The sequence below is a fragment of the Daphnia pulicaria genome, chromosome 3, assembly GCF_021234035.1.
Source record: "Daphnia pulicaria isolate SC F1-1A chromosome 3, SC_F0-13Bv2, whole genome shotgun sequence".
Taxonomy (NCBI): Eukaryota; Metazoa; Arthropoda; class Branchiopoda; order Diplostraca; family Daphniidae; genus Daphnia; species Daphnia pulicaria.
In genome coordinates, this window is record NC_060915.1 from 3246873 (window position 1) to 3272524 (window position 25652).

The window sequence follows — 25652 nt, forward strand, 5'->3', positions numbered from 1 at the left end:
AAAGTGACAGGTAAATTGACGCTTGATTTGATTGATTTGATTAATTATATTTCAAACAGGAATGGAATCTCAAGCGGCTCTAAAGAATTTTATTTACTGGTTTCATCGTTGAATACGTGCAGATTCCACCAAGTCCGTCCCCATGGCCTATTTCCGCCGGATTTTTCTTCAGTTGCCAAATTTTAGACAGCCCCACTCATCCGCTGGGCAAAGGTATATCCAATCCTGTCACCATTTTCATGCAATTATTTCGTGTTTGCTTCTACCTTTTTTTCTTTAAATTTATTCCAGGGTCGAGCGTGTGAGGAATATCCCGGCGTTTCAGGTGTCTGCGTCAACCACGTCTTCGACTTTTTGTCGTCCAGCTAATCACGAAAGCCAACATCGAGCGTCGGCGGCAACAGCGCCAGCTGCGGTTCGGGATTTTTCGGCCTGGCCTCTCTCAGTTGCTGGACAACATTTAACTGCCCGTCTCAATCGCTGCATCCTCTCTCGGCCGGCCGACTCGGATCAGCGAGCCAATGTCGTTGCTGGAAGTCCTTCACCAATTGCCTAATCACAGGTGCGTGCCATTTGTTCCATTTAAATGATTTTATATAGAAGATAATCGAAATTCTTTAGCCGTTTTTTTTGGATTTTGATTGAACATTTAGCCGCCGTGGCCGCCCAGCGCATCTAGGAGGAATTGTACGTCAGGATGAGGAGCCGATGGATTGGACGGTTTGGGCCCAGGAGCCGGAAGCCCAGCTCCAAGCTAGGCCCGCGTCCAAGAGCCTGGAATCGGTGGACAAACCCTCCGCCTCTTAGGTAATTACTTATTTGCACTTTCCCGAATTGCTGGCCATGGTTTTCAGCTCATTACTTTAATAAAACAGGAAATTAGCACTTCAACAGTACGTGGTGCTGGACGGCTTTGGTCAGACTCCGTCGCGAGATCCCCGCAACGCTTTGAATTTCCCGGGGGAAATTCGTTTCTTTCGTAGCCGGGCCCGACTACGAAAGCAGCAACAACAATCACGAATTAAAGTTGGTACACCAGTGCTCCCTGCCGTGCTACGAGGACATCTGCGAGCTGCACTACCTCCTTCAGCTCATCCCGCCTGATGAGATCTTCTCCAACGATGTCCACCAACCACCTGCTGGCCTTCCCGCCCAACGTCCGCTAAGTGCGGCTAAGTGTCTACTAGTGGTTACTGGCCAAGGCCACGGCACTTTCCTACTCGGCCAGCCAGTCGGTGGCCGACCAGAGCGGGCGGCCAATGTGGAGTAGTCGGCCGTCTTAATGGGCGAAACGTCGGTAAAACGACATTATGCAGTGCCTAGTGAGATCCTGGTGTCGGACTTGAGGGGCCGGATCGTTCTGGGTTTGTCGCGTTTGACTTCCATCCGCCAGTTGACGGGGCACAGCGCGCCACGACATCAAAGACCTGACGGACGACATCTCCATCTGCTCCGGCACTTTGCTCCACCTGTGGTCTATCAACGGCGACCGGCTGGCCAGCGTCGACACTCAACACCCTGGTGTGCCAAATGGACCCCTCGCAGGAATACATCCTCTGCATCTGCTTCTCGCAGTTGAACGAGTGGGACCCCATGTAGGTCATCCTAACTGGATCGACGGACGGAGTCGTTCGCATGTGGTCCCTCTACTAGAGACGGACTAGAGACGTCTAGGTATAAAATTTCAGTAATTTTCCCTGGAATTTCTCTTTTATTTGTTTGAAATGGTTGCCCAGGTTCCCAACGAGGAAACGCCGGCACAAGTGAGGACGAAAGAAACGACCGAGTCTATCGCCGAAGAATCGGAAACAAGATTCACCCGACGATGCCGAGCTGCTCGGCGCCATTCTGCGGCGACAGGCGTCCGTCAGCAGTTTACCCACCAGCTGCGGCGACAGCAGCGAACACGAAGGGCACGACAGCGGTAAACTTTTATTCCAGTTTCCTTGATGAATTACTTTCGTTTTAATTGACGACTCTGTTACTATTTTTTAGCTTCGTCGCCCGTCCCGACTCGACTGGATGAGGCGGAGAATCCAGCACTGCTGGAACAACCAGAACAAACTACAAACTACTGCAAACAAACCGTGGCAGTCCGGTGCTGTACCAACAGGTCCAGCAACAGCAGAGCCCAGTGGACAGCCTGGAACGATCCCTGCCCAGTGTGGCTTACCATTTTCATCGACGTGTCGTCGTCAATCAGCAACAAACAACGGGACAATCGCAGCTGCAACAGCCAGAGCTCGACCGGCAGTAGCACGAAGCCCAGCAACAGTACGATTGAATCTCAATGGCAGTCCAAGATGGTCAACAAACATGCTGACAATACCGTTCGTGAGCACAAAACAACTATTTCCTATATAACTATACGTGGTACACTTCTTTAAACCCTTCACTTGCCGCTCATTTGAAAATGTTGATGTACTAGATCTACTGCTGTGTAATAATAATAATATACTTCTCTCCTGTGTAGCTGATGGAAATTATATTGTATGAATATTATTACTGGGAAAGATGATGTAACTGTAACTGGAAGTTCGGTATTAGCTGATTTCAAATGGCCGCGTTATTTCTGCACAACGGTTTCAAACGGGAATTTCTAATCGATTATGTAAATGATATTTTAAACACGATTTATTTTTCAAAATTTGAAATTTCTTTGTGCAAAATAAGTTTACAGACAACTAAATTAATAATAAAAATGTAACGAGCGGCAAAATCAACAGTTGGGTGAAAACCAAATTAATCCGAATTCTTTCTCTCAAGTATTTCCTTTTCTTATTTCCAGCTGGCATTTCCTAGCTGTGATTTCTTCGTCGTTATCGATCGGTTGGAACATTTCCACTTCCATAATATCCGTCTAGAATTTTACAAAATAAAAAAATTTCCAAATTGTGCATCTTTATACAGCAAAATTACCATAACCATTCCAGGCTCTTCCTGACGTTTCAGTGCCAATTCCAACGTCCGGCTTTGTTTCTGGAGGTCCCGTCAATTTCGCGAGTAGAGCCTCCCTTGGCAAATATTGGTTTTTGAAAACATTTGCTGGACTTTGCATGGTCTTGTTAGGATGCGGCTGTAGAGTTGTCCTCAGCATTTTATTACATTTTGAATAGGCACTTTTAAGAAGGTCATCCTCTGTTTTTGTTTGACTGCAGCAACTAACTTCAAACATAAAAATGAATTGTTAGTAGTCATCATGATCAAGTGAAGTAAATGTTTGACTTACAAGTCGGATCTCCAAGTTCCTTGGAGTTTCATTCGTTGGTCATTCACTTGTTTTACATATCACCAAGATTCCCCAGGCAGTATCAGCCGATCCATGCACAGTTTTTGTCTGCTTTAATACAATCAATCCACCAGGTATTTAGAAGACAGTGGGCAAGCTCGCTTGATTTTCATTGTCCTGATGGGAATGATTTGATTCAGCTGCAGTGTAAAAGACAAATTATTATTTTCCGGCAACCAGCCTTCAAACACCTAGGACCGTGTTTCCTGTTGGTTTTCTTAATACATTTTTCTTGGAAATGGAGTTGAAAGCTAGACCACTCAGACCAGTGACTTTGGATTGAGAGCTTTTCTTTTGATGTGGATAACCCTTTTCCATTCTTCAAATGAAGACTGATCCTTAGGTACTCCAAAGAATGAAACAAGGCTGGTATTACATCTAGAATCACTTTGACAGTAAGCAACGCAATACAAAGGCAAGCCATTTTGACATCTATTTCATTGTTGTTCAAAAACAATGTAGCAGACTACAGATGAAATTCTGCTAAAATGCAGAATCTAATTTGCGGGAACAGGAACACATTTAATTTTTTACAATTTTGATTAAATTTTTAATTCAAAAATATATTTGATGGAGAATCTATGTTTTAGTTTAATTGAAGTAAAAAGAATAACGCAAAGTATCTGAAATAATTTTTCTGGTGTTTTTGTCATTTGTGTTTAGGGAGCGACCGACTCTTGGTCAGTATTGGCTGGACTTGAAAGACATTTATAAGCAGAAGTCTTTTTTTAAGCCAAGTCAAGTCAAGCATGCCAGGAAGGAGTGTACTCACTGCTGAGCATGTTTTCAAGATTGTAGAGTAAAATATGGAATCTCTGAATCTGACTGACTCTTTTGCTGTAGACCCCACGTAATTGAAATTATGGTAATATTTTTAAACTTGAATTGATTCTATTGACCTGTTTCTTTGCTAGTGTCGTGATGCTTTATTATACGCTATACTGAACAACCTTGTTGACTTATTTGTCTACTGAACACTTGCCAATTAGAACACGTTTACTTCTGCATGCTTTCACTTATGTCTCTAGAGATGGTTCTAAATTTGTATTGAATTTCTATAGATGCCTTATCCACAAAATGAGCAACAATGGATTGGAATCCTGAATTAGTAAGTGTTAATATCAATTCCACCTGTATTCTTTATTTAATTGCTCTTTCTTTTCTAGGTAAAGTCTTTTCTAGTTATAGGTGTCATCGCTGGTATGAGTTAAAAGTTGGGTGTGAAAACCAGGTAAAAAGAATTTATTGTTGATTAAATTTTATGCTTGTGATCAAATTATTGGCAGATCATAATGTAGACTACCAAATTACGAGCTTTTTAATATGCTGAATCCTGTGAATGACTGTATGGATATTCTGTTACGATAAAATTGATTTGAGGCTAAAGTTATCAATGTTTGTTATCCTAGGTGGACTGTTGAGTAGGCCAAATCCAAATTTCTGCTGGAGTCTTGCTAAATTATGTTAGTAACAAGGTAATTGTTGATTTCCAACTTCAGTAATTTTAGATTCATGATGAACTAAAATTTGACAGATCCCAATGTTGACTACCAAATTACGAGCTTTTTAATACTGACTCCTAAATTGGCATCTATTTATACCTAACTTATGATGTAGGATTAATGGTTTGTGCTTTTATTTTTAGGTAACTTCTACTGAGTTATTTGCTGATTGGCACCAGTATAAAAGATCACCTTAAAATGCATAAGGTGACTACTTATCTCTTTACTGTTTAGTTTTGGGTTAATGATGAACTAACATCTGGCAGATCATGATGTTGACTACCAAATTACGAGCTTTTTAATACTGAATTTTCAAAGTTATCCTATATTTTTCTCCACCATAGACATGTTGCTCACTATTTGTTTTATGTCTACAGGTTACTGGATTTGTGACTGGATGTCGAACTTAACAATGTATGGATCTGTAAAATGAAATCTATGACATTTAAACTGTTTGTGTAGGTTACTACCAATAAAGTCTATTTTCGTGATCTTCCTGTTACTTTTTACTACAATTTAATCTTAACACTTTCAGTCATTTGTCGGCGCTATGCTGTTTAAAGTTTATTTGGACCCATCTGTTGTTCCTGAATCTCCATAGGTCTTTCATGGTGCAGAATAGAATTCTTTAAATGCTAAGGTAATATTTCAAGATCTGCTTGCTGTGTACTGTCGGTAGCTCTGTTTCATTTAGGAACGTTTCAAAAGTTGACGAGGCTGTTACCTTAAAACCGATAACGAAATGATAAATGAGGTGACAGGGACCCGTGAAGTCGTTAATTTAATCGTCTGCGTGTTGTCTAGCCCATGCAAGTGTGTAACGAGGTAAGCCGCGTAGCTGTTAAGCTCGTTCAGGTTATATTTTAAGAATTCGAATTTACTTCAGACTCCACTCAGATGCCGTGAAACTTTGGATATCGTCTGACCAAATATTGTTGGACAGCCATTTTCCGGCGATCAGGTAACATTTTGAGATTATAATGAAATTGTCGTGGATTGATCTGTTATTTTTGCTATTTTTTTTCAGTCACTTCATCCTTTGATGAAGCGTCTAGATTCGCATTTCCGACTTCAGCGTCAGACAATTTGATCGACAGTGGTGGTGCGTCCACGGCCAGTTTTAGTGATAGCAGCGTATCATCCCGTGGCGGGCCGTGGGCCTCTAATGTCCTGCACAGCATCCGCCATTGGCGAGCCAGAAGAGATGCCTTTGAAAGAGCTCGTTCTTTCGAGTCCAGGTAAATTTGGTTTCGTTTTATGACTTTCTGACAAGTGAAATATTATCACTTTTATTCGAAACAGATTATCCTCGGGTGGCAGCTTGGATCCTTTTCATCCGCCCAGGCGGATGGATAGTAGCCTAAACATTGGATTTCCGCCACGTTATCGCCCGTTTCGCCTTGTAGAAGATAAAGACAGTTCCGATACAGACACTGGTAAAATTCGTTCTGTTGGGACGAACATTTATCATTTTATCATTAATTTGACTGTTAATGTTCATGGTTTTAATTTACTGGCCCACTTTTTCAGATGTGACGGCCGAGTCCGCCGTAACGGCAGCGAATTGTTGGCAACAGTTGAGTCCCATTCGTTCACCCCGGGGTGTAGAGCAGCGAATGAGGTAAACGAATGTTAATCGCTTCATTGGGACAACAGTTTTTAACCTGCCAATTATATATTTGACAGGCTTTTGTGGAGAGAGTATTTGTCTCAGGTAGTTAATGTGCAGCTAAACAATATGGGTGACGGCAGCGGAAGCAGCAACGCTCCCAGCTCTCAACAGCCAGGAGCGCTGGATAGCGGAGGCAATAACAACGACCAAGAACGAACTCGTTATCGTCTCTGGCTCTCGACCATGGTGGAAAGTCTCACCAGTTTCTTTTCCCAACACGGAATCAATTCATCTGATTCGGTCGATGTGACTCCAGCACCTACTCCGCAACCACCAACAGCAACGACGACAACATCGGTAGCCGGAAGCAGTCAGGCCAGACCATTTCCATGAATTCCACCCAGACCTGGAACTTCGGCCGTTCCCCAGTCATTCCCTTACGTTTCCCGTTTCTCCAACGCGATGAGAGACGAAGGATTCGTGGCTGCGGTAGAGGAAGGCCCCACTTCGCCGACTATTGGCAGACCCCGAAATGTCCAGCCACCTTGGAGGGTTCTCCCGCGTGTCGGACATGTCATGGGAGGAGGCGCTGGAGCTGCCGGAATTGCTTTCGGGGGAGCCGAACAAGGACCAGGTCAACAGCGCTGGACTCTCCGCCGGAATGCGGAATCACAAGTGTCACTCAGCGCCCATCTGACGTACCGCATCCAGGCCTGGAATTTCTGCGCCAAAGACGGATGCATTCACGACATCCGCGATCCTTACGCCAACATTGTCGTTCCCGAAAGCAAAATCCACAATGACGCCAGTGTCGATGTTTCAGCTGACGGCCGGTTCCTGATTACGCTCGTCGCTTGCACTTCACTCACTGGAGCTCTCATTAGTACTCATAAATGAATTTTAATTGATTATTATTGAATTGAATTGATTGTGTTTTTTTGTATTTTTTACCAGGTCTGCAAAGTTTAGAACCGTCTCGGTTGGGTTTGTGCCTTGCACAAGTCAATGTCGACCAGTTTGTCGTGTCCGTCAGCATTTCACCAACTTGTCGCCATCTTCTGCTGGGCTTGGCGAGTTCCCGCGCCCTGTCTGTGGCCAGTCGTGATCATGCTCTTCCAACACTCTGGGCCCAGGTGTATCAGATTCCTACCAAAGTCTTTCAAGCTCAGAGAAACAATCCGTCAACTACGGCTGCTAATGCTGCAACTGCTGCTGGCCAAAATAGTGTCGGCGACCTTCCGGCTGACCAAATGCAGCATTCCACCGCCACAAGGCAGTTTGCTCCACGTACGTGATTTAAGTCAAACGACTGACGTTGGATTGACAAGTCTCAATTGCATTCGCTGGATTTCTACTGCTGGACAGCCACAGGGATTTGTATTGGGAACCAATAAAGGTCATCTCAAGGTGATTGATTGAGATTCTGTTGGGATTTTTATTCGTTTTTTTTTCTTTATTTTTTTTCATGTGTAGAAGCTATGAAAATTGAAAATACATTTCCCAGACGCGTTTCTAAAATGTTTTATTCTTTCCGAAACTTTGAAAACTGTTTTTAATAACCCGGCAACGTTGATTTATTTTCCCTTCCCTTTCAAATCCCAACTTAGTTCTTCACACGTTTACGTTGTTATTAATTTATTTCCTAGTCGAAACTTGTTAAGTAAGTTGGCTTACAACAATACTCGTTGAAGAAAAGTCGATAAACGAAATGAATTCGGTAGAAATCTCTGGTTTAATCCCCAAACTTGGTCTAGTCGTAGTAGGTATTGTGTTGGTTGAATGCACTCGGCAAGGCTTGAATTACCTGCAGCGAAAAAATTCAAAGCCAGTGATTAGACAAGCCAGCTTCCGGTCTGGATAGTGCATGGAATGCAGTTTGTTGACCATCTGAATTCTGTCCAACCTTCGAATGATGATTCTTAACACTTCGTATATTCAGACGATATAGATGATTAGAGAAACTTTCGCCGACCGCCACAATCTTCTCCCCTTTAGAGATGGTAACCCGGTCATTGTTGAACAAGACACGCAGGCCTGCCTTTGTTGCAGATCGAACGGAGAAAAGATTGGCGCCTAAATCAGGAACGAAGAGCACATTCTTTAGAATACCTGAATGCCATTCTTCGTTGACATTGGTTTGGATTGTGATGTCTCCCATTCCTTTGGCTTGAAGAAGATTGTTACTACATCCAACTCCTTTGACTGGCCAACTTCCATTCTTAACCGCTTGATAGTTTGAAAATAGATGGAACTGATCCGACATATGAATAGTGCAGCCAGAGTCCACGTACCAGTTGTCTCTAAAATTTCCTTCAAATTGAATATCACCTGGAAGAGTTGTGAAAGCGTAGTCTCCAGGCCAATCGGGTTGTCTTTGAGGCTTGAACTGTGCAAACTGAGCTTGTAGTGGCTGGAATCCGTTAGGGACTCCTCTTTCCATGTGATCTTTCTTTGTCCAACATGTGCTTTCCCAGTGGTTCGACCCACCACAGTAGTTGCATCTTCTTTTCCTGAATCCTCGTCCACGACCGGATGAATGTTGAGCTGGTGGCTGTGATGGGATGTGGGCAGCAGCAGGTTGTGTAGACTGTTGATTTGACATTTCTTGTTTCTTGGCAAAGAATGCAGCGTTGGCACCATCTTCTTCTTGACAACCTTTATTACGAGCTTCTTCCTTAAAAAGGCGTGATCTTAAAGACTGCAACGTTTTCTTACTGTCGTCCATGTTGTCCCATACTGACACAATGTGCTTGTAGCTGGGGGGTAGGGTGACAATAATCTTAGTAACGATGTCAATTTCGTCAACACTCACCCCCATATCATTCAATTGATTGGCCATCGACTCGATCATGGTGATGTGTGCAGCAATATCATGCTCCTTGTTGAACTCGTACTGGTAGAATCTCTGTCGAAGGAAGTGCTTGTTCTCTGAAGCCACTTGTTCATATTGATCTGTCAGGCGTGTCCACATCTCCTTTGCTGATTTACATGTCATCATGGAACGAGCCTGTTGAGATTCCATTGTAAAGACTATGAAGTTTCTTGCAGTGCTGTCTCGTTGGTTCCAGGTTTTGATGGCAGCAGAGTTTTTGACGGCTTGAGTTGATGCATCAATGTCTGGAATAGGCGCAGTGGATACACCAGTAACAATTTCAATCAGATCATGCTGTTCTAGCAGGAGGGTGATCTGAAACTTCCAAAATTGAAAATTCGTGCCGTCGAATTTAGCGACATGACTCATTTCCTTGGTTGGATTTGACGTCATGCTAAACAACAGGCAAAGATTTATACTCGAATGTAGTTTACTTTAAATAGCAGTATGCGTTCAAATAACTGGGCCCATAACCTGTTGGAATAAAGTATACATACAAGAGTTTAACAGCTTACTTGTGCTATATTTGTGTAGAGAATGAACATACCAAAATTGACACATAGATCCAGCTAGGCTTTCCAACAATTACATGTGACAAAACGAGTAAAGGAATAAGGGCAACATGGTTGTATCAAGTCGAAGCCTCTTCTCACCACATGAGATGGAAATTGCTATTTCAACACATCGATCAACATGGGGTCCGAATCCAAGTAAGTTTTATGAATTATGATACTAATTAAATACTTTTAAACCAATAAGCATTTTCAAATGAAATTCTGTGATGAAACCAACTAAATGACAACAATCCATAACAGCCAATCAACAAAGCAGCATAAAAGTTGGTCAACCCATTGTTCAAGTTCTATAAAGACAGAGCCTATTAGCCTACACATTTGCCCCAGCCACTGTGATCTCGCTCCCAACAAAAGAATGTGGTGTTTTGAAATAAATCAAACAGGTGGGAACTGGCAAGGAGCAGCTGAGTCCAGTCAGTCCACACAGACTTTTTGACCCATGGCATGAAGCTTGATTTTCCGAAGGTACTTTTAATGGAATGTGATGAATGTGTGGTTGTTTTTTTATTGACATTTTTAAATGTAATTCTCTACAGGTAGTGTAAAAAAGACATGCAAGACCTTACTGGAGTAAATACCATTGAAGTGTGCAGTCTTGTCTTGTTAATCCAATTATGCTTACGGTGAAAATGGAAGTCCACCTAAAAATTCCTTTCAAATGCCAATTGCTGATGTTTGAGGTATGGTTAGATCCACACTGTTCATTTTTATATAAATTCTGTAATTTATATTTATCTTTAGGTTGAAAGATAGAAGATCTCACCAAAGGAAGTGATGGAGGAATTATAAATCAAACCTTAAAGTCATTCAAATCCTATAATGAAAAGGTGCTTGTTGCTGAAGGTATGCTTCCTTGACTGAATTATTTAAAGTGAAAATTAAACAATAGTTTACTTTTTCTCCCTTTTAATTGTTCTAGTTTTACTGCTCGGTCGACACGGAGACACGGTATTTGATGATCAACTTGAGTTAAGCTTCAACCTTGGAGAAGATTTAGAACACAACATTCCCAACGGTGTTGAATAGGCTCTGTTGAAATTCAAGAAGCAAGATTGAAGCTTGCTTAAGTTGACACCTGCATACGGTTTCGGCTCTGCCGGTTACGAGAAACAAGGTGTTTCCCAACGTCAACCTCGAATGTTGAACTCGAGTCAAGAGCTTTGAAAAGGCCAAAGAGAGTTGGAGCATGGACGCCGAAGAAAAAGCTGGAGCAGGCTAAACTCTGCAAAGGAAAAGGAATCAATCATTTTAAAACTACCAAATACGCTCTGGCTAACAAACAGTAGGCCTACTCCAAGATTGTCACCCTCCTCGAGTTTGAATAAAGTAAGTTTTGCTTTTCGCAACAATTTGATTTCATTTTGTAAAAAAAATTAAACATTTCGTTTCTATTTCAGCTCTTAAAGACGAGAAAGCTACTGAGCGAGAACAGCTCATGCTGGCAGCTTATCTCAATCACAATCAGTCCATGTGCTGTTTAAAGTTAAATGATTTCTGTGCAACTCGTGATCATTGCCACAAGGCGCTCGAGATGGACCCGAAAAATGAAAAGGGTTTATTCCGCATGGGCCAGGTATCCGTACCAATTGACCAGCAATTTGTTCTGATTTATTACTCACAGATTTTGTCTCTCCATTTGTAGGCACTTTTGGGCATCCACGAGCTGGAGGACGCCAAGAAACATTTCGAGGCGATTCTCCAACTTGATTGAAACAACAAGGCGGCCGCCAATCAAGTGGTGATCTGCAACGCCAAGATTCGCGAGCAACGCGAAAAGGACAAGAAATTGTACTCTAGCATTTTCAACAAGATGGCCGAAAACGATCATAAGGTAAGCGAAAAGAATGGAGGCCAATGGCTTTACGGTTGGTGGGACGAATCGACGAAGGGTGTCCAGCTGGACGTTGATCTGGCTCAAATCGAACGAGATAAACAAGAAGCTGTGGAACAGTTGAAGGCTGAACGTAGGAAGAACCAAGCAGATTTCTTCAAGCGTTACGGTGGCAGGAAACCCAACATCGCGTCAGTCAACGGGAAGCCGCTAAATTTGAATGAAGATGATGATGGTGAAGAAGATAATGACGAAAGCTCTCCGGACCACCAAAATGCGGAGTCGACAGAAACACCAACAGAGCCATCAAATGAGCCATCCAACGACCTTCTTAAATGTTTAGGCGACTCTTTTCTGCCGATTTTGATTGTGGAATGAAAACACCCACCCTCCCGTCGAATGCGAATCCATATAACTTTACACGGAACATTTATACTAACAGAATGTCATTTGTCTGCCATTTTTGTGTTAAAGGCCGCAACTAACTGGGTTTTGTTTTATTTATTATATTTGCAGAAAGCCTTGCGGAACAAGGCGATGGAAATGCCGGAACCGACGCAGTGGGACAATGAAGACTCGGAGAACACGACCGCCGTTGAATTGAAAGATCCATTGGACTCTGTGCCATGTACAGAGTCGGAAGACTCCGAAGGGTCGGATGAAAACTAATCTTGATTATCGTCATTGTGATTCTCGACCCATTTTTTTGAAATTTAACTACCGATTGATTGTGTTTTTCTTTCATGCCTGTTCTTTCTGTTGTTATAACACAACAACTTCTAAACCAAAACAGTACTAATGACATATTCAATTGATTGTGTAATTATCGACTGCCCTCAATCGTAAAACATATCTCATCTTTATCAAATAAAAGTGGTGAATTTGACGGGTAAATTTCATAAATAAGAATGGAGACTCCATCTTAGTTGACGAAAACAAATCGCAAATCCTCCCTTAGTGATAAATAAAATGCTGTCTCGGTTTAAGCTGTTCTACCCATCTTCTTTGAGACCTCTGATATGCAGATGATATCACGCCATATAGGAGACATTAAAATTGAAGTTAACATGGCTATCAGTAGAAAATGATGATATAAATATAACTTATTTAATCCTCTGTTTGATTTTACATATTGTTCCTTTCTAGATAGTTCCCATACTTCCCAATGGCTTATTAATGATTTAAGTTGTGGGTATTTATGTCAGCGTCATCTGTCAACTTCTAAATACATAATAATCAAACGCATTCTGTCACTTGGTTTATTTATTCTGAATTCACATCCCATAAAAAATTACCAAAAGAAACGGACCTTCACTTTTATATTAATTATGACTTTCTAGAACATTGCGAACAGCATTAGCAATGAAGGTAGAAAAAGTTTGACAACATTTACATGAAGTTAGTAGACGCCGGACATGCTTCGCTATCTTGGCATTTCATGCATGAGTTAGTTTCCTACCATGGCGCCGTTGCTCAACTTTCTATTTTATTCCCAATCTTGTTTTAATGGAACATTCACCATCTAAAGATAATGCAGGGCTGATGCAGGGTTTCTATAAGAATAGATTAATACAGTAAGTAATGCGCGGAGTAAATAGAAACAATACAACTTGAATGGTTGATGCAAATATAAGTAATACGAGAAATTTATCAACTGCTATTGTGGCTTTACCCGGCTTTACCCTCGTTTGAACATTGTTTTCCGTTATTTCCCAAGTATCGCTTGACCTCCCTTTTTTTATGCTACATTTATGACCTTCCTAGAACTTTCAATATTTTTGGTACACGTAGAATATCAATTCCCTTGGCGGAAATAAACTTAGTTGACCTGGTTGAATTGATGAATTCCTTTAAATAGATGGTCAGTTTCCAGTCGCAGGCAGTTGCATTTAAGGATGCGAGGGGACCAGTCGCATTTAAAGAGCTTTGGAAAGTTACACAAATTTTGCAGAGGCAAAAGTCATGCGACTTATCGACCAATGCGCACCGTAGCGGGGGTTGGCGGTACTTTACTGCCAGTTTTGTCTGACAGAGATACGCGTCGTCAGAGATACGCGTTTGACGTTTTTTATTGGTTTGCTAGTCACGTGTTCTGGCAGACCTATTAAAAACGCCAAAACTCTGTCAAACAAAACTTACAGCAAAGTACCGCCATTCCTCGCTACGGTGCGTATTAGTCGCTAAGTCGCACGACTTTTGCCTCTGCTGAATCATTGACTCTTTCCAAGGCTCTAAATAGAGACGAAACCAGTCTTCTCGTTATGCCTAGCTTTAGCCAACGTTATAACAACGAACAACAAGCCGACACACAACTAGATGTCATTGCACTCAACCTCAGCCATATCTCGTCACCCTTATTGCCTCTAGCTGTAATCGTGCGTAAGAACTCATCCGACTGTAACCCCTACCGGTTGAAAACAGTAGACATTAGTCGAACCTTCCAACTGGGAGAGTGGAAGAAGGGTGAGTCCTTTATACGGTTGCAGCGATAGGATATCGTGTGGTCGATACAATTAAGGATAATCAAACGTTGGATAACTCCCGTGATGGAATTGGCTTGTCGACGTTGGAATGGCAGTTCCACACCGAGCACAACCCTCCTTCCCGCAACATGATGAATGTCGAAAGATTCTTGTGCAATGTTATGTCCGACGCTATTGGGACACAACATTGATAACGATGTAAATTACAAAGCAGATAGGCCGAGTGGTTTCTAAACTCAACACAAACGCAAGACTTCTCTAGCATGAAACTGGAAAATACACTGCAGATTAATAACATGAAAACAAGAAAAACCGAAGAGAATTTAAGGTGGAATACCTTAACAGGAGATGAAGCAACAAGAAGGGCTAGTTGAATGTTGTATTGTTACAGATAGATTACAGTAGTAACAGCAAGAGGAGAGTGAAACGATAGCGACAGATGTAATAACTTACGCTGCGTGATGGCGTAAATTACTAGCATAAGAATTACAATATAAAAGAAGACGCTACAAAAGACTTGTATTTACCTCATTGTTACACTTATAAGAGGGTTGGACAATCGACAATACGTCTGGTCAATACAGTTGAAGGAAGAAGTTGAAGGGAAGAGTCTGGTCAGTGAATTGTGCTGTACGGTCTGGTTTCAACTTTCAATTGCAACTGCGTGTTTTCAACTGTCAACTATAACTGTGTGTCTTCAACTGTGTCGATTTCTCAACTTACTAGTTCTATTTATTAAATTTTAAAATGTTGAAGAAGAGCTTGCATTTTAGTAGCGTCAGCTTTTGGCCTTGGTTTTTTCATAAACAAGTGAAATTTTTAGAAAGGCATAAGGTTTAAATTGTTCTGGAAGTTATGGGTCTAGTTTGTGACGGTTACTCTTGGCCTTGACTCCTTTCAATAGCGAGGGTGACTTTAGAAAGTCAAGTGTCCCTTTTTATACGCTATGAGTCTGGCGGAATCCTTACATCACTCCCCCTCCTCTTTTGTTGCGTCCCGCAACAATTAATCTTGGCTTCCGAATTTTTGAACATCAATAGGGTCGTGTATGAAGTTTCAATTTGTTTTAAACATACCTGGTTAGAATAGTTTTTTACGCTGATTCTCGTGGTATTTTTAATTTTTTTTGAAATCAACCTTACTATGTGTATTTCTTATTCAAAGTTCAAATAAGCGCCTTCTATTTCAAAACGGGCCCTTAGCCATTTTTTAGGGGCGGAGCTTAATTTCTGATCAATTGGTAGACGACGCTAAAAGTAGTAAAAATAACGCATACATTCACTGCTGTGGAAAGAGCGGAAAAAATAAAGGAGTAATTAGTGGCGATGCGAGCGGAAAGGAGTAAAAAACGGAAAAAATTAAATGGCAAGGAGGTCGATTCAGACAGTGAAAATTTTGGAATCTAATCAAACTCTTCCTTTGCCTCCGACTTGTCGTCAGAGGCGCTTTTTTTATTTTATTTTATTTATTTAATTATTTTTTAAGCTCATAAAATTCTTATTCTATTCATTCTTTCTTCCTTCTATTATTTTGTTGGCTATTTCTTTACTCATTTTTTTTCTGCCATAATTGGAATACGTTGTATTTAAACTCGGTTTTATGAAATTCATTTTATTTTTGTTAAACATCGATAAGCGAATATCAGTGAGTAAAAAAAGTCGTTTGAGGAGGAGAAAAAAAATAATAGAGTAGTGATTCACTCCTCTATATTTGGGGGTATAGTTTCGGAAGTGGCTGGGGTTGCTTTCTTCTACGACGGAATTGTCAAAGTGAGCGATCCGTTGCCGCTTCGGCTCCGGTTCTTCTTTTTCTTGGGTTGGCGGCGGTGGTCTGCGTTGAAGTGGATCTACGTCTAGAATTCTGTTGAATATTTTTCGGGCGGTGTCCCAGTGTTCCCCATATATTGCGCTTTTAAGTTTTTGTACCAGTTGGATGGTTTGTCTATCCTTCTGGTTCGGGTTTGGGCGAGCCAGTGCTTTTTCGTGGCTTTCTCCCGGGCGGATGGTGATGTTTGATGCCAGAGGGTGTCGTGTGTAGAAATCCCGAATGTATGGTTTTTTGCAGTCTTCTGCTGACATCTCTTACGGGATCTCCACTAGGTCCGCCTGTCCGAATCTCTCTTTCCTTGCTGCTCTGGTCTCGGGCTTCATTGTACTTCTGTATGTCCAAGGTTCCGTCCTTGAAGAACAGTGCAGAGAGCTTATTCGCTAGCCATGTATTAGTCTACAGCACATAACATGAATACAAGTACACAATAGAAAGTATGTAAAAGGGTGATCTTACTCTGGAGCTGGAGCTTGAAGGAGAGATGAGAGAACTCTACCTTATTGCTACAGACGCGGGAGTATTTATACGGATTGGACACGGGTATGATCACGGGTATGATGAGTGGCAATCGCGGGTGTGTAGACACAATTATAACGTGAATAATGGTAAAGAGATGAGAAATGGCTTGGCTCTTGCTGTCACTCTTCCCGCTGTCACTTTTGCATATCGCGCTCCGTCCCCGGGCTATTTTGGCTCATTACATTCCGTCCCCTTTTCTGAGGGAAAGAATTATTCCTCTAATTGTTGATCTATGCATATTTCCATTACCAAAGAATAGCTGGATAAATTAAAATCATAACTGTAGGGGGTACGAATATTCCAGCACCAAAGGATATATTTTTTTGAGACATGCAACATGTTTTATGTTGGGGTGGGTAGTTACCGTTACTAAATTTTAACTAAATAACTGAATAGTTGGGGTATGCATAAAATTTCCTTAATCAGTGTGTGTGGGCTCTTTATCCTTCCCATTTTCTGAGGGAAAGAATAAGTCCCCTAATAATAAGGAATAGAGAAGAAAAAAAACATATTTAGGGAGAACCAATATTTGTTTTGGATTGTTCCCCTCCCCCTCCCGCGGCGACCAGGAGTGACAGTTCTTGACAGCCGTCCGAGTCGAATCTGGTGGGGGGGGGGGTTGTTGTGATGCGTAAAGTTCCGATTTCTCCCATTTATTTTCCTTCTTTTTTATTGATATTATTTCTTGCCCTTTTTTTCGGTTTGTCGATACTCGTAGATTTGTAAATTCATTTTAGTGTCTCCACTTTTTTTGCCAAGATGGGACATCAATTTATCTTTGAAGGCGTTTTGAGGAATTTTGTCAAAGTGACTAAAGCACTTCGTTTTATAGCGGCTGAGCTCATAACTGGTGATGTTTGTGAACTTGTATCCGTGTGGCTTCCGTTATCGCAACGACAACGCATTTCGTTTTTCGAAATGGCGTTTGGCGAATCTTTGCCCGGTTTTGATATCCCCGAGTCTAGTCAAGATGACTTCTGGCATGTGGAAACGATTGATTTTTATTATGGGTAAGTAGGTTATTTAAAAAAAAACATTAAGATTTCTACTTGAGGACTACTTAAAAAAAAATTCTTAATTGTTTTTTATTCTTTTTTTTTAAATATATTTGTGATGAATTTTGGTCCGGCTGCCCGTTGACCGATTGGCAAGGTCAGGCAGCTTTGTCGGTATGCTTGTAGACTTCGAGTTATGTTGTTTCTTTTCCACAAGTAAACTTCATACAAATCACGCTTGTAACAAGTGCGATTGCAAAACACAACTCGGCGTGAGTAGGCTGGTTTTAAAAGTGTTATGTGAAGCTGGTATTCCCTCGGGTTGTTAATTGGGTATACGATTTTGGGTGCTCGTCCTTGGAAGTCTGGGCGTTGATAATTACATGGAACCGGTGGTTCAATAGGTAAAGAATCAGTAATTAAAATTTCTCTAGCGAAACTGACAGATACTAGGTAAATATAGGTGTTTGTTTTGCCGTCATTTGGGTCGTAAAGGGCAAAGCGTTCAATTTCACGACGCAATGGTTGTGTAGATGTTTGTTTTTGTTCCTCGAAGAGCATATCCCGTAAAAGGGGGTTGTTGCTCCTTTCGATTTGCGTCGTTAGTCGTTTGAGGACTGGAATAGTGTCTTCCGGTGATCGCTTTCGTTTTCCTATTTTTATTGTTACCGTTGTTTCAATCCGCATTTTGTGGTGAACGGAAGGGTCTTTGATTTCGCCGTCGGTAATATATTCGTAGGCAAAATGCCCTGTTGAGTCTGCTACGTCGTCGACAGCTCCATTCGCTAATAGGATTTTAACAATTTCTACGGGTGATTCAAGTACTGCCACATGTAAGGCAGTCCTTTGTTCGTGTGTGGACGTTTGGGTTACGTCGATTCCATTTTGGCTTTCGCACGCAAATTTCGTTACTTTTTCGTTGTTGTACCTTGCGGCATAATGTAGTATATTGTTTCTCCGTTTGCTGAAAGTTGGTGTTCAGTCGTATTTCTCCATAGTATGGCTAATACGTCCAGGCTACTGAAGGCAATTGCTACTAACATTAGGGTTTCACCAATTTCGTTAAACTGAGTTAAGTCTGCGCTATACGAAATGGCAATTTTACATAGTAGGGTGTCGTTAAGCTCTGCGGCTCTGTGCAAAATCGTTCTACTGTCTTCCTTAACATTAACGTCGGCTTCATTAAATAGGAGGAGCTCAGTAATATCATATTTTTTATTTAAGACTCTTCCGTGAAGAAATGTCTTTCCGTCTCCAAATAGAACGTTTAGGAAATTATTGTTGCCTACGGGTCTTGGGTAACCGATTCGTTTTCTCAGGAAGCTTCTTAAGTGCTCACGTGGTGCATTTATCATCGAAAACGAAACGCTATTATTTTGTAAATCCGTAATTGCGACAATCTCTTCTCTGATTTGCTGTGACCTGCCTGCGTTTGGGCTGCGTAGGTTTTCAGCATACAGTCTAAGCAAGATTTTTGAGTTGGTTCTGTACATACATTAGTAGTAGTCTCGGCTGCTGCTTTCTTCGGGAAATTTACGGTGAAAGGTGGTTGATTTTTGGCTGTCCTAGGCGTCTCGAGTGGGTCAACGCTATCTTTAGCTAGTGCATTGTTGTCATCTCTACCGGTTTCATCGATTATGAGGGCTCTGCTTCCATACTCGTCTGGTGAACCAATTTCTTCCGGGTCTATTTGAACAAATAATTCTTCTGTCGTAGCACTACTTGTTTCCGATAAATCGGGAGTTGAATTTGGTGGAGTTTTTACTGGATCCATCGTGCACTTTTGAGATGTGTGTCTGGTGAAATGTTATACTGGACTGAGTATTTTCTGTTTTGTGTGTTGGTTTTTATCGCTAAGATTTTGCTACCTTGATATGTTGAGTTGAAAAAGTCTGCAATCGAGTGACGTACCAACTTTCCTTTAGCATTCTGACATGTAACTAATAAATCTACGAATCCAATTAGAGTTGAGTAGACAGCCCTTGTAAAAAATCAACTCAACAGAACGAAGTAGTTATCCCTGAGGTATATTTATATACGAAGGTCCTTAATAATATAGGGTGTGGGGTATAGGGGGTAGGGTAGTAGTAGCTAGTAGTGAAATTCAGAGGGTTTAATGTCCATTTAGTTATCCTTTATAAGTTTCTTCCCTGAATGACCAATCGTCATCAAATTTTGTACATAATTCTGTCAAAATTTGATACATGTCGTAACGGGGTTTTCATTTTTTTCATTACTGTTTTCAAAATTTAATTTGCGTACTTGTTACCTAGCTGGTTGCAGAATCCTAGGCAGTGAATTCGCTTTTTTTGCGTAACCTTCCAACTGTCAGTGCATTCTCAGCAGTGTAAACAAAAAGAAAAAAAAGTTCGGATCTTCCCTAGCAATACAAGTTTTCTGCTATGGGAGTGGAGAGTATTAATTATTTGATTTGGTTTCTATGTTTGATTTCGATTTCGTCTTTATTCTTCTTTTTACTTTGTATTTTCCCACTTTTATTTTTTTAACCCTTTTTGTTTTATTATTACCTCTTTTTGTTTACTATTTTTTATCTTGATTTTAATAAATTTGGTTGTCAGTAAAATTTCGATGCCTCCTTTTTTAACAGTTAGTCATAAACCAAGAAGTTGAGGAACATTTTAAAAATGTTAGATTATATTCATTTTGAAGCTCTGGGTCATCTCTCCCTTCTTCCTCTGTCCTGTCCTCGGTCATCAAGATCTTCTTGCGGTCTTGAAGAGTTACCACCGATCTTCCACTTCCATTTACCTCCGTAAGCTTATTGAGAGGAATTTTTCAAAAATTATAAATTTAGTTTTCTTTTCTGACTTGATCGAGATTCGAACCCCGAACCATGCGAATGGCAGCCTGGGTTGATGACCATTAGACCATCACTGTTACAATAAACAAGGGAAAAAATGGGTATGATGGTAGCTCGCTATCTATTAGCCAAGACTCATGTAATGCAACATGTGACCGCATGATATAATTGTATTGTTACTATAGTAATAAGTGTTACTTTAACTTAATCTAAACATGAACACTCATAATATTGACAGATTATTAGTCAATTAGTTATTAAGAATCAAATCATTTAAGAGAATAAAGGGAAACTGAATTTTCCAAACATAATAGTATGTTTACTATTTACTTTCTACTATTTAACCTTGATTTTCTGTCTCTTTAACGTTTAAAAAAAATCCCGAAGGACATTACCGAAGGAATCTTGTTATAATTTTTTTCTGTTTCGTTAATATATATTTATATATTTTTTAGTTTGATTTTTCCATTTTAATTGTTTCCCGTTCTAAAATTTTTCTATTATTATTGATTACTTTTTTTTAAATACTTGGCGGCCATTGCTCCGTGTTCTTCATCTAATTTAAATTTACATAAATCCTCCCATACCATGCCATAGCCCGCTACGTAGCTACATGTGGTGTGGGATCCAGTGCATTCTGGCTTGTCATCGTTTTTTATTTCGTGATGAGAACTTTGATTAAATTTCAGATGAGGGATGAAGTTTGCTAACTTTGTGGCTAGTGAGGGATAGATTTTTTCGCTGTGACTTTTTCTTGTTGGGTAATTGCTTTTTGTCGCTAGTTGGTGTTGCTGTATAATGGGTGCGCTCGGTTGGATATTTGGTATTGCCCTTGATTCCAATGGCAGTGGGGCGTATTCTCGTACCGCCGTGGGCTCCATGATTGACGTTGGGTTGTAAATGGGTTCTTGGTTGTTAGGTGGGGGGAATATTGGAGCTAATATTTCTTCCATTTCTTCTTCTATCTGGGAATCCCGTTTTTTATTTTTCGCCTTGCGCATTTTACGTCGCATTTGATTTTTAATGCGTGGTTCTATTTTGCATGCCAGGGTTAATTTTAAAGTAATAAGGAAAATGATAATTCCTGCAGTGCAAAGTCCCATAATTTTTAACAAGCGATCTCCCACTCAACCGGACCGAAATACCAGCTCTTTCTGGTGGAGGTACTTTTCGGATCGTAATCCGAAAAATGTCTCTAAAAATCCGGACGGGGCTATTCTGTTCAGAATCGCAAGGCGATTTTAACGGAATTGTTGGAAAGAAAACTCGAACACAAGTTTTGCCGGCCAACTCTGCAGCAATCGCTGCACTGAATTGTATTCACAGCAAAAATACAATTAATCACGAACAGTACAAATCGATGGCTTCGGATGAAAGAAGCCGAAAACACACAATCAAATTCTGTCAAAGGACAGCACGAACAAACGAACAAAAATTGAAATAAACGACGACGATGAGGCTGACCATCCAAAGGGGCTGCTGCGGCCAGACTGGCGAAAACGAGGCGAAATTCCTTGGGCCTCGAATTAGGGGTAGGGTGACATAAACACAATAGAAAAGGGCGCGGGGGAAGGGGCGAGAAAAGCGCCACCTAGAACAAGTAAACGGGAGAGGGATGGGACAAGACAAGTTTGGACTCGTCTTGACTTCCGGGCGAGACAAAACGAAAAATAAACAAACGACAATCGGGCGCCAAATTCAAAATCACGACTCCGTCGTGAACAGGAATAAAGTCCGGATTTTTAGCTTTTCCCGTTCACGAGATAATTACGGTTTAAAATCGTGAAATATCACGAAAACCCGAACTCTCCCCCTCCGTCTACATCTTTTTTTGCCGTATATTCGGAGTTAAAAAAAACTAATTGATAGGAAATGTAGATCGTTCATCACTCTATGCAAATCCAAAAGGGTTTTGCAAAATGTTGTAAGATGCCCGAGATATCACGATTTTCGTGAGACCCCCATTTCTACCTAATTTTTTGGCATTTCAATCGGCGTTGCCGATTGTTGTATATATATATATATATATATATATATTGTCGTATACTTTCACCCCACTCCCGTCTGTTTTTCATGTTTCGCTTCTTCCCTTTGTCCTATCTATCAACAGTCTTATATATCGATACGCAAGCCGCGTTGCATCGATTCGGCTGGACTTGGCATTTTTCGACAGTCGACGTCAAGCATCACATTCTAACTTGACATCTGTTTACCAAGGATATTTGTTATTCGTCTACAATTATTTCGTCAAATTAGTGGTAAGTGGGTTAATCCACGCCGATCCGTCAGATGTTGGGCGCGGGTAAGTCACCGATTTTCTTTAAATTTGGACAGTGTATTCATGTCATTATGAAACACTGAATTCCAAAATTTGTTTGTTTTCTGACGAGTAGTTGACGAGATACAGCAAAATGAAAATAGATTTTTTTCATTTTGCCGTAGAGGTTTTTTTTCCTGCCTTTTTTTATTTTTTAAGTTTTGTCCCTGTCGTGTAATTTTTTAAGAATTTCAAATAAAAGATTCTTAAACAGTTTTTATCGATCTTTCGATTGGTTGTATTTTTTTTATTTAATTAGTTTTAAGTATAGTAAATTAGATGTAAAGTGTGTAAAAGCTTCCGATTTCAAAAATCGGAAGCCAAAATCTGTGACCTCGTAGTGTAGCCATTTTTTTTAATCATTAAAGGAATCTCGATTGACACTATATGTGAAAATCAGAGAGGTTAAATGTTTATTTTGCCCGCAAAAATTCGGCAAAGTTCGTGAATTTTGTTGATTTTTACCGTCATTTTATGCCCAATGGGCTTTTCATGTGTCAAAAATGGTTGGTTTTTCGGGCCCTAGGTGGCGCTGATCCCCATTATTAGCCCGTTCGTTTACTGGCACTTCCCGTGTCCCTCTCGCCTCAAATTCACAGCGAACAGTTTCTTCAACAATGGGTGACGATGCTGCGTTCATTCGTTGAATTGCATTTATTTCAGCTCCGTTGTCTCCTGAATCAGAGTCGTCAGTTTCCGATTCGCTACTCAGCTCTTCCGCTATGTTTTGTCAAGCAGCTGCACAATTCAAAATGTTATCGCCGGGTGTTACAACTACATTTATGCCACTCCCTATAGCTGGACATGGAAAATCAATTGTTGATGTCATATTTTTCATGTACCAATTATATATGCTTACCCGAATATTCAAATGCTACGAAGGAATAAAAAGGCACCTTTATGAATTCTTGCGCACCGGCGAGATTACATAAAATGGGAGACAGCGGAAACGTATCACTGTACGATAAGTGGATGTCGTTAGTACGTCCTATGAACCGTTTTACCTTCTTCTCCAATGACGAACAGGCCTGGCGTAGCATGTTCAAACGTTCACTTTTTAGGCTTATTAGCTCCGCAACGCAGTTTTCCAATCCGCCATAGGACTTAAGTGCAGTAACTAACTGCGTAGGGGTTACCACGTCATTTCCTGCAATGTAGCGATTATAAAGAAACAGAAAGGTAAAGAAAATAAAGTTTAAAGTTTAAGTATCGAACCATCTTTGCAAAAATCGTACACAATTTGCAAGGATCGCGCAAAGTGTGCATCAAGGTCAGATTTTCAATCTTGTGTTTCGGTGTGTATGAAGCGTCTTATACACACCCCATGTACGTGTGACAGATGAGGGAAGATGAATACCATTATGGTATTCTGGTAACAACCGGCATTATCTGAACACCATCGCTCCATGCCAACTAATGCCCCGTTTTCCGTAGTGATCAACTGTTTTTTCTCGAAAGTAACAGGGCTCGAACTTCATCTTATAGTCGATAACGATAACACACTCATCAGATGTTTTATCCTGCTCACATCGATGTTCCATCCCCAGAAACATGTTTTTGATCGCGACTTGCTGATTCATCACCCTTAATCGGCTGTATTATGTAGAAAAGATGTTTGCAACCGACAGAGCTGGCTTTTTCATAAGTTTTTTCCTTGCTGTTAGTTGAGAGTCCATGTAAGATGTTGTGCGCAATACAACCACAATTTTCAGCCAGGGCATTGAAACCATACTTCATATAGCGCCTGGCCACTTCCAGCTCGACAAGAATTTTTTTTTAGTTCCGGCTCCTTGATGAATGACTCCACCAAACGTGTTATGGTAGCAAAGATATCATTAACTAAAAAGCCACTCACGTAGTCAACAGCTCTTCTTAGCTGTGTGTCAACATGTGTCAACGTTGACGCCAGTCTGAAAAAAGCGGCACGTTTTATTTTATTTCCGTTTGAGGAGTCGCGGATATAGTTTGTAAACATATGGGTCCGGCTTATCTTCCGCATTGCTAAAGGCAATTCGTGCCTGACATCGTTTATCAACGCTGACTTCTTAATTTCCCAAGGAAGTGTAATTAACGTTATGCGGGCCTAAAATGTAAGATATTGCGTGATCCACCGAACGGCGGTTAAAGCGTGCGAAACTGCGATTAGACCGCAACAGTTCTTTACCAGCAGTCAACCTTTTCACATCAGCTTTGCCTCTTGCAAAAGTGTCATTACTTACACAGCAATTTCCGGAAGGTTATTTCATTTCACGAAGTTCTTTTCTAGTGAAAGAGGCACACAAGAAAGCGCGAGCTACTCTGATTTGCAAAGTATTTTTTTTGAATTAATGCTTGTTTGAATAATAGGTGCAATTCGGGAAGACGGTGACGACACGTTCACGTTTCTCAGGAAAGTGTTATATCGCTTGATATACGGACAATTGGCCAGCGTCCGGTCCACAAATTAATGCAGCCACACGTTGAATTATTTCTTCGTTAACTTGAAACACTTGTACGGGCCAGACTAAATCGTGTGCGTGTGTGCGTGTGCAGACTAAATCGTGTTTTTTCACCGTGTGTGTCGTCTGGTCCGCCCGAAGGGCGGAGGCAGTTTTTAACACGATTTAGCACTAGCAGAGGACTGTTGAAATTGACTAAATAGTGTTACAATAGTCGTTTATTCGTGTAGAAAGTCTGTTATTGTCGTTGTGGAAGTAATTAGTCAATCATTATATGTTATGTTTGAATGAGTTATTTTTATTTGTCATGTTTGTTTAATGAATTGTGTTACTAAAATTGATTTGTTAATAAAACATAATTCCCAAATGTGTCAGGTGTCAAATGTTTATGAATTTGTTAAGATAGCCCAACTTGGGCTAGTTTTACAAAACTTGAAACCGTTGCCAATTGGCAAAGTTAAATAAGTGAAATTTCAATTCTGGAACGGTCTAGATTTTGGTTTAGGATAGTAAACTGAAACCGTTCCCAAGTATTAATTTTAAATTGCAATTCTGGAACGGTCTAGGTTTT

At 40.8% G+C, this 25652-nt stretch overlaps 2 protein-coding genes and 2 long non-coding RNA genes across 5 annotated transcripts; 3 read left to right on the forward strand and 1 right to left on the reverse strand.

The window, feature by feature from the left end:
* Positions 1-4020: 4020 nt before the first annotated feature.
* LOC124328857 lies at positions 4021-5673 on the forward strand. Of its 2 annotated transcripts, none has more exons than XR_006916521.1 (7): positions 4021-4154; positions 4351-4397; positions 4456-4520; positions 4935-4998; positions 5169-5249; positions 5327-5431; positions 5596-5673. It is a non-coding gene; the product is annotated as an uncharacterized LOC124328857 (long non-coding RNA). The 2 variants fall into 2 exon arrangements; XR_006916520.1 differs by having other exon boundaries at positions 5486-5668.
* Positions 5674-6357: 684 nt separating this feature from the next.
* On the forward strand, positions 6358-7698 carry LOC124328451 (activating molecule in BECN1-regulated autophagy protein 1-like). The gene is made up of 3 exons (XM_046787220.1): positions 6358-6412; positions 6478-7286; positions 7358-7698. The coding sequence occupies exons 2-3, from the start codon at positions 6866-6868 to the stop codon at positions 7696-7698; spliced, it is 762 nt and encodes a 253-aa protein (XP_046643176.1). The 5' UTR covers positions 6358-6412; positions 6478-6865.
* Positions 7699-8222: 524 nt separating this feature from the next.
* Positions 8223-9425, reverse strand: LOC124328453. The gene has a single exon (XM_046787221.1). It carries the CDS (start codon positions 9423-9425, stop codon positions 8223-8225), a length of 1203 nt encoding a protein of 400 aa, XP_046643177.1.
* Positions 9426-9953: 528 nt separating this feature from the next.
* On the forward strand, positions 9954-11308 carry LOC124329398. Its single transcript, XR_006916768.1, has 6 exons — positions 9954-9985; positions 10091-10315; positions 10387-10530; positions 10592-10693; positions 10770-11176; positions 11248-11308. It is a non-coding gene; the product is annotated as an uncharacterized LOC124329398 (long non-coding RNA).
* The last annotated feature ends 14344 nt before the right edge of the window (positions 11309-25652 follow it).

Excerpts from the sequence above, each read along its gene's own strand:
- LOC124328451 (XM_046787220.1), top strand. The coding sequence starts at position 6,866 with ATGAGAGACGAAGGATTCGTGGCTGCGGTAGAGGAAGGCCCCACTTCG. Across the intron at positions 7,287-7,357 it reads ACTCACTGGAGCTCTCATTA|GTCTGCAAAGTTTAGAACCG; the intron begins GTACTCATAAAT and ends ATTTTTTACCAG.
- LOC124328453 (XM_046787221.1), bottom strand. The coding sequence starts at position 9,425 with ATGGAATCTCAACAGGCTCGTTCCATGATGACATGTAAATCAGCAAAG.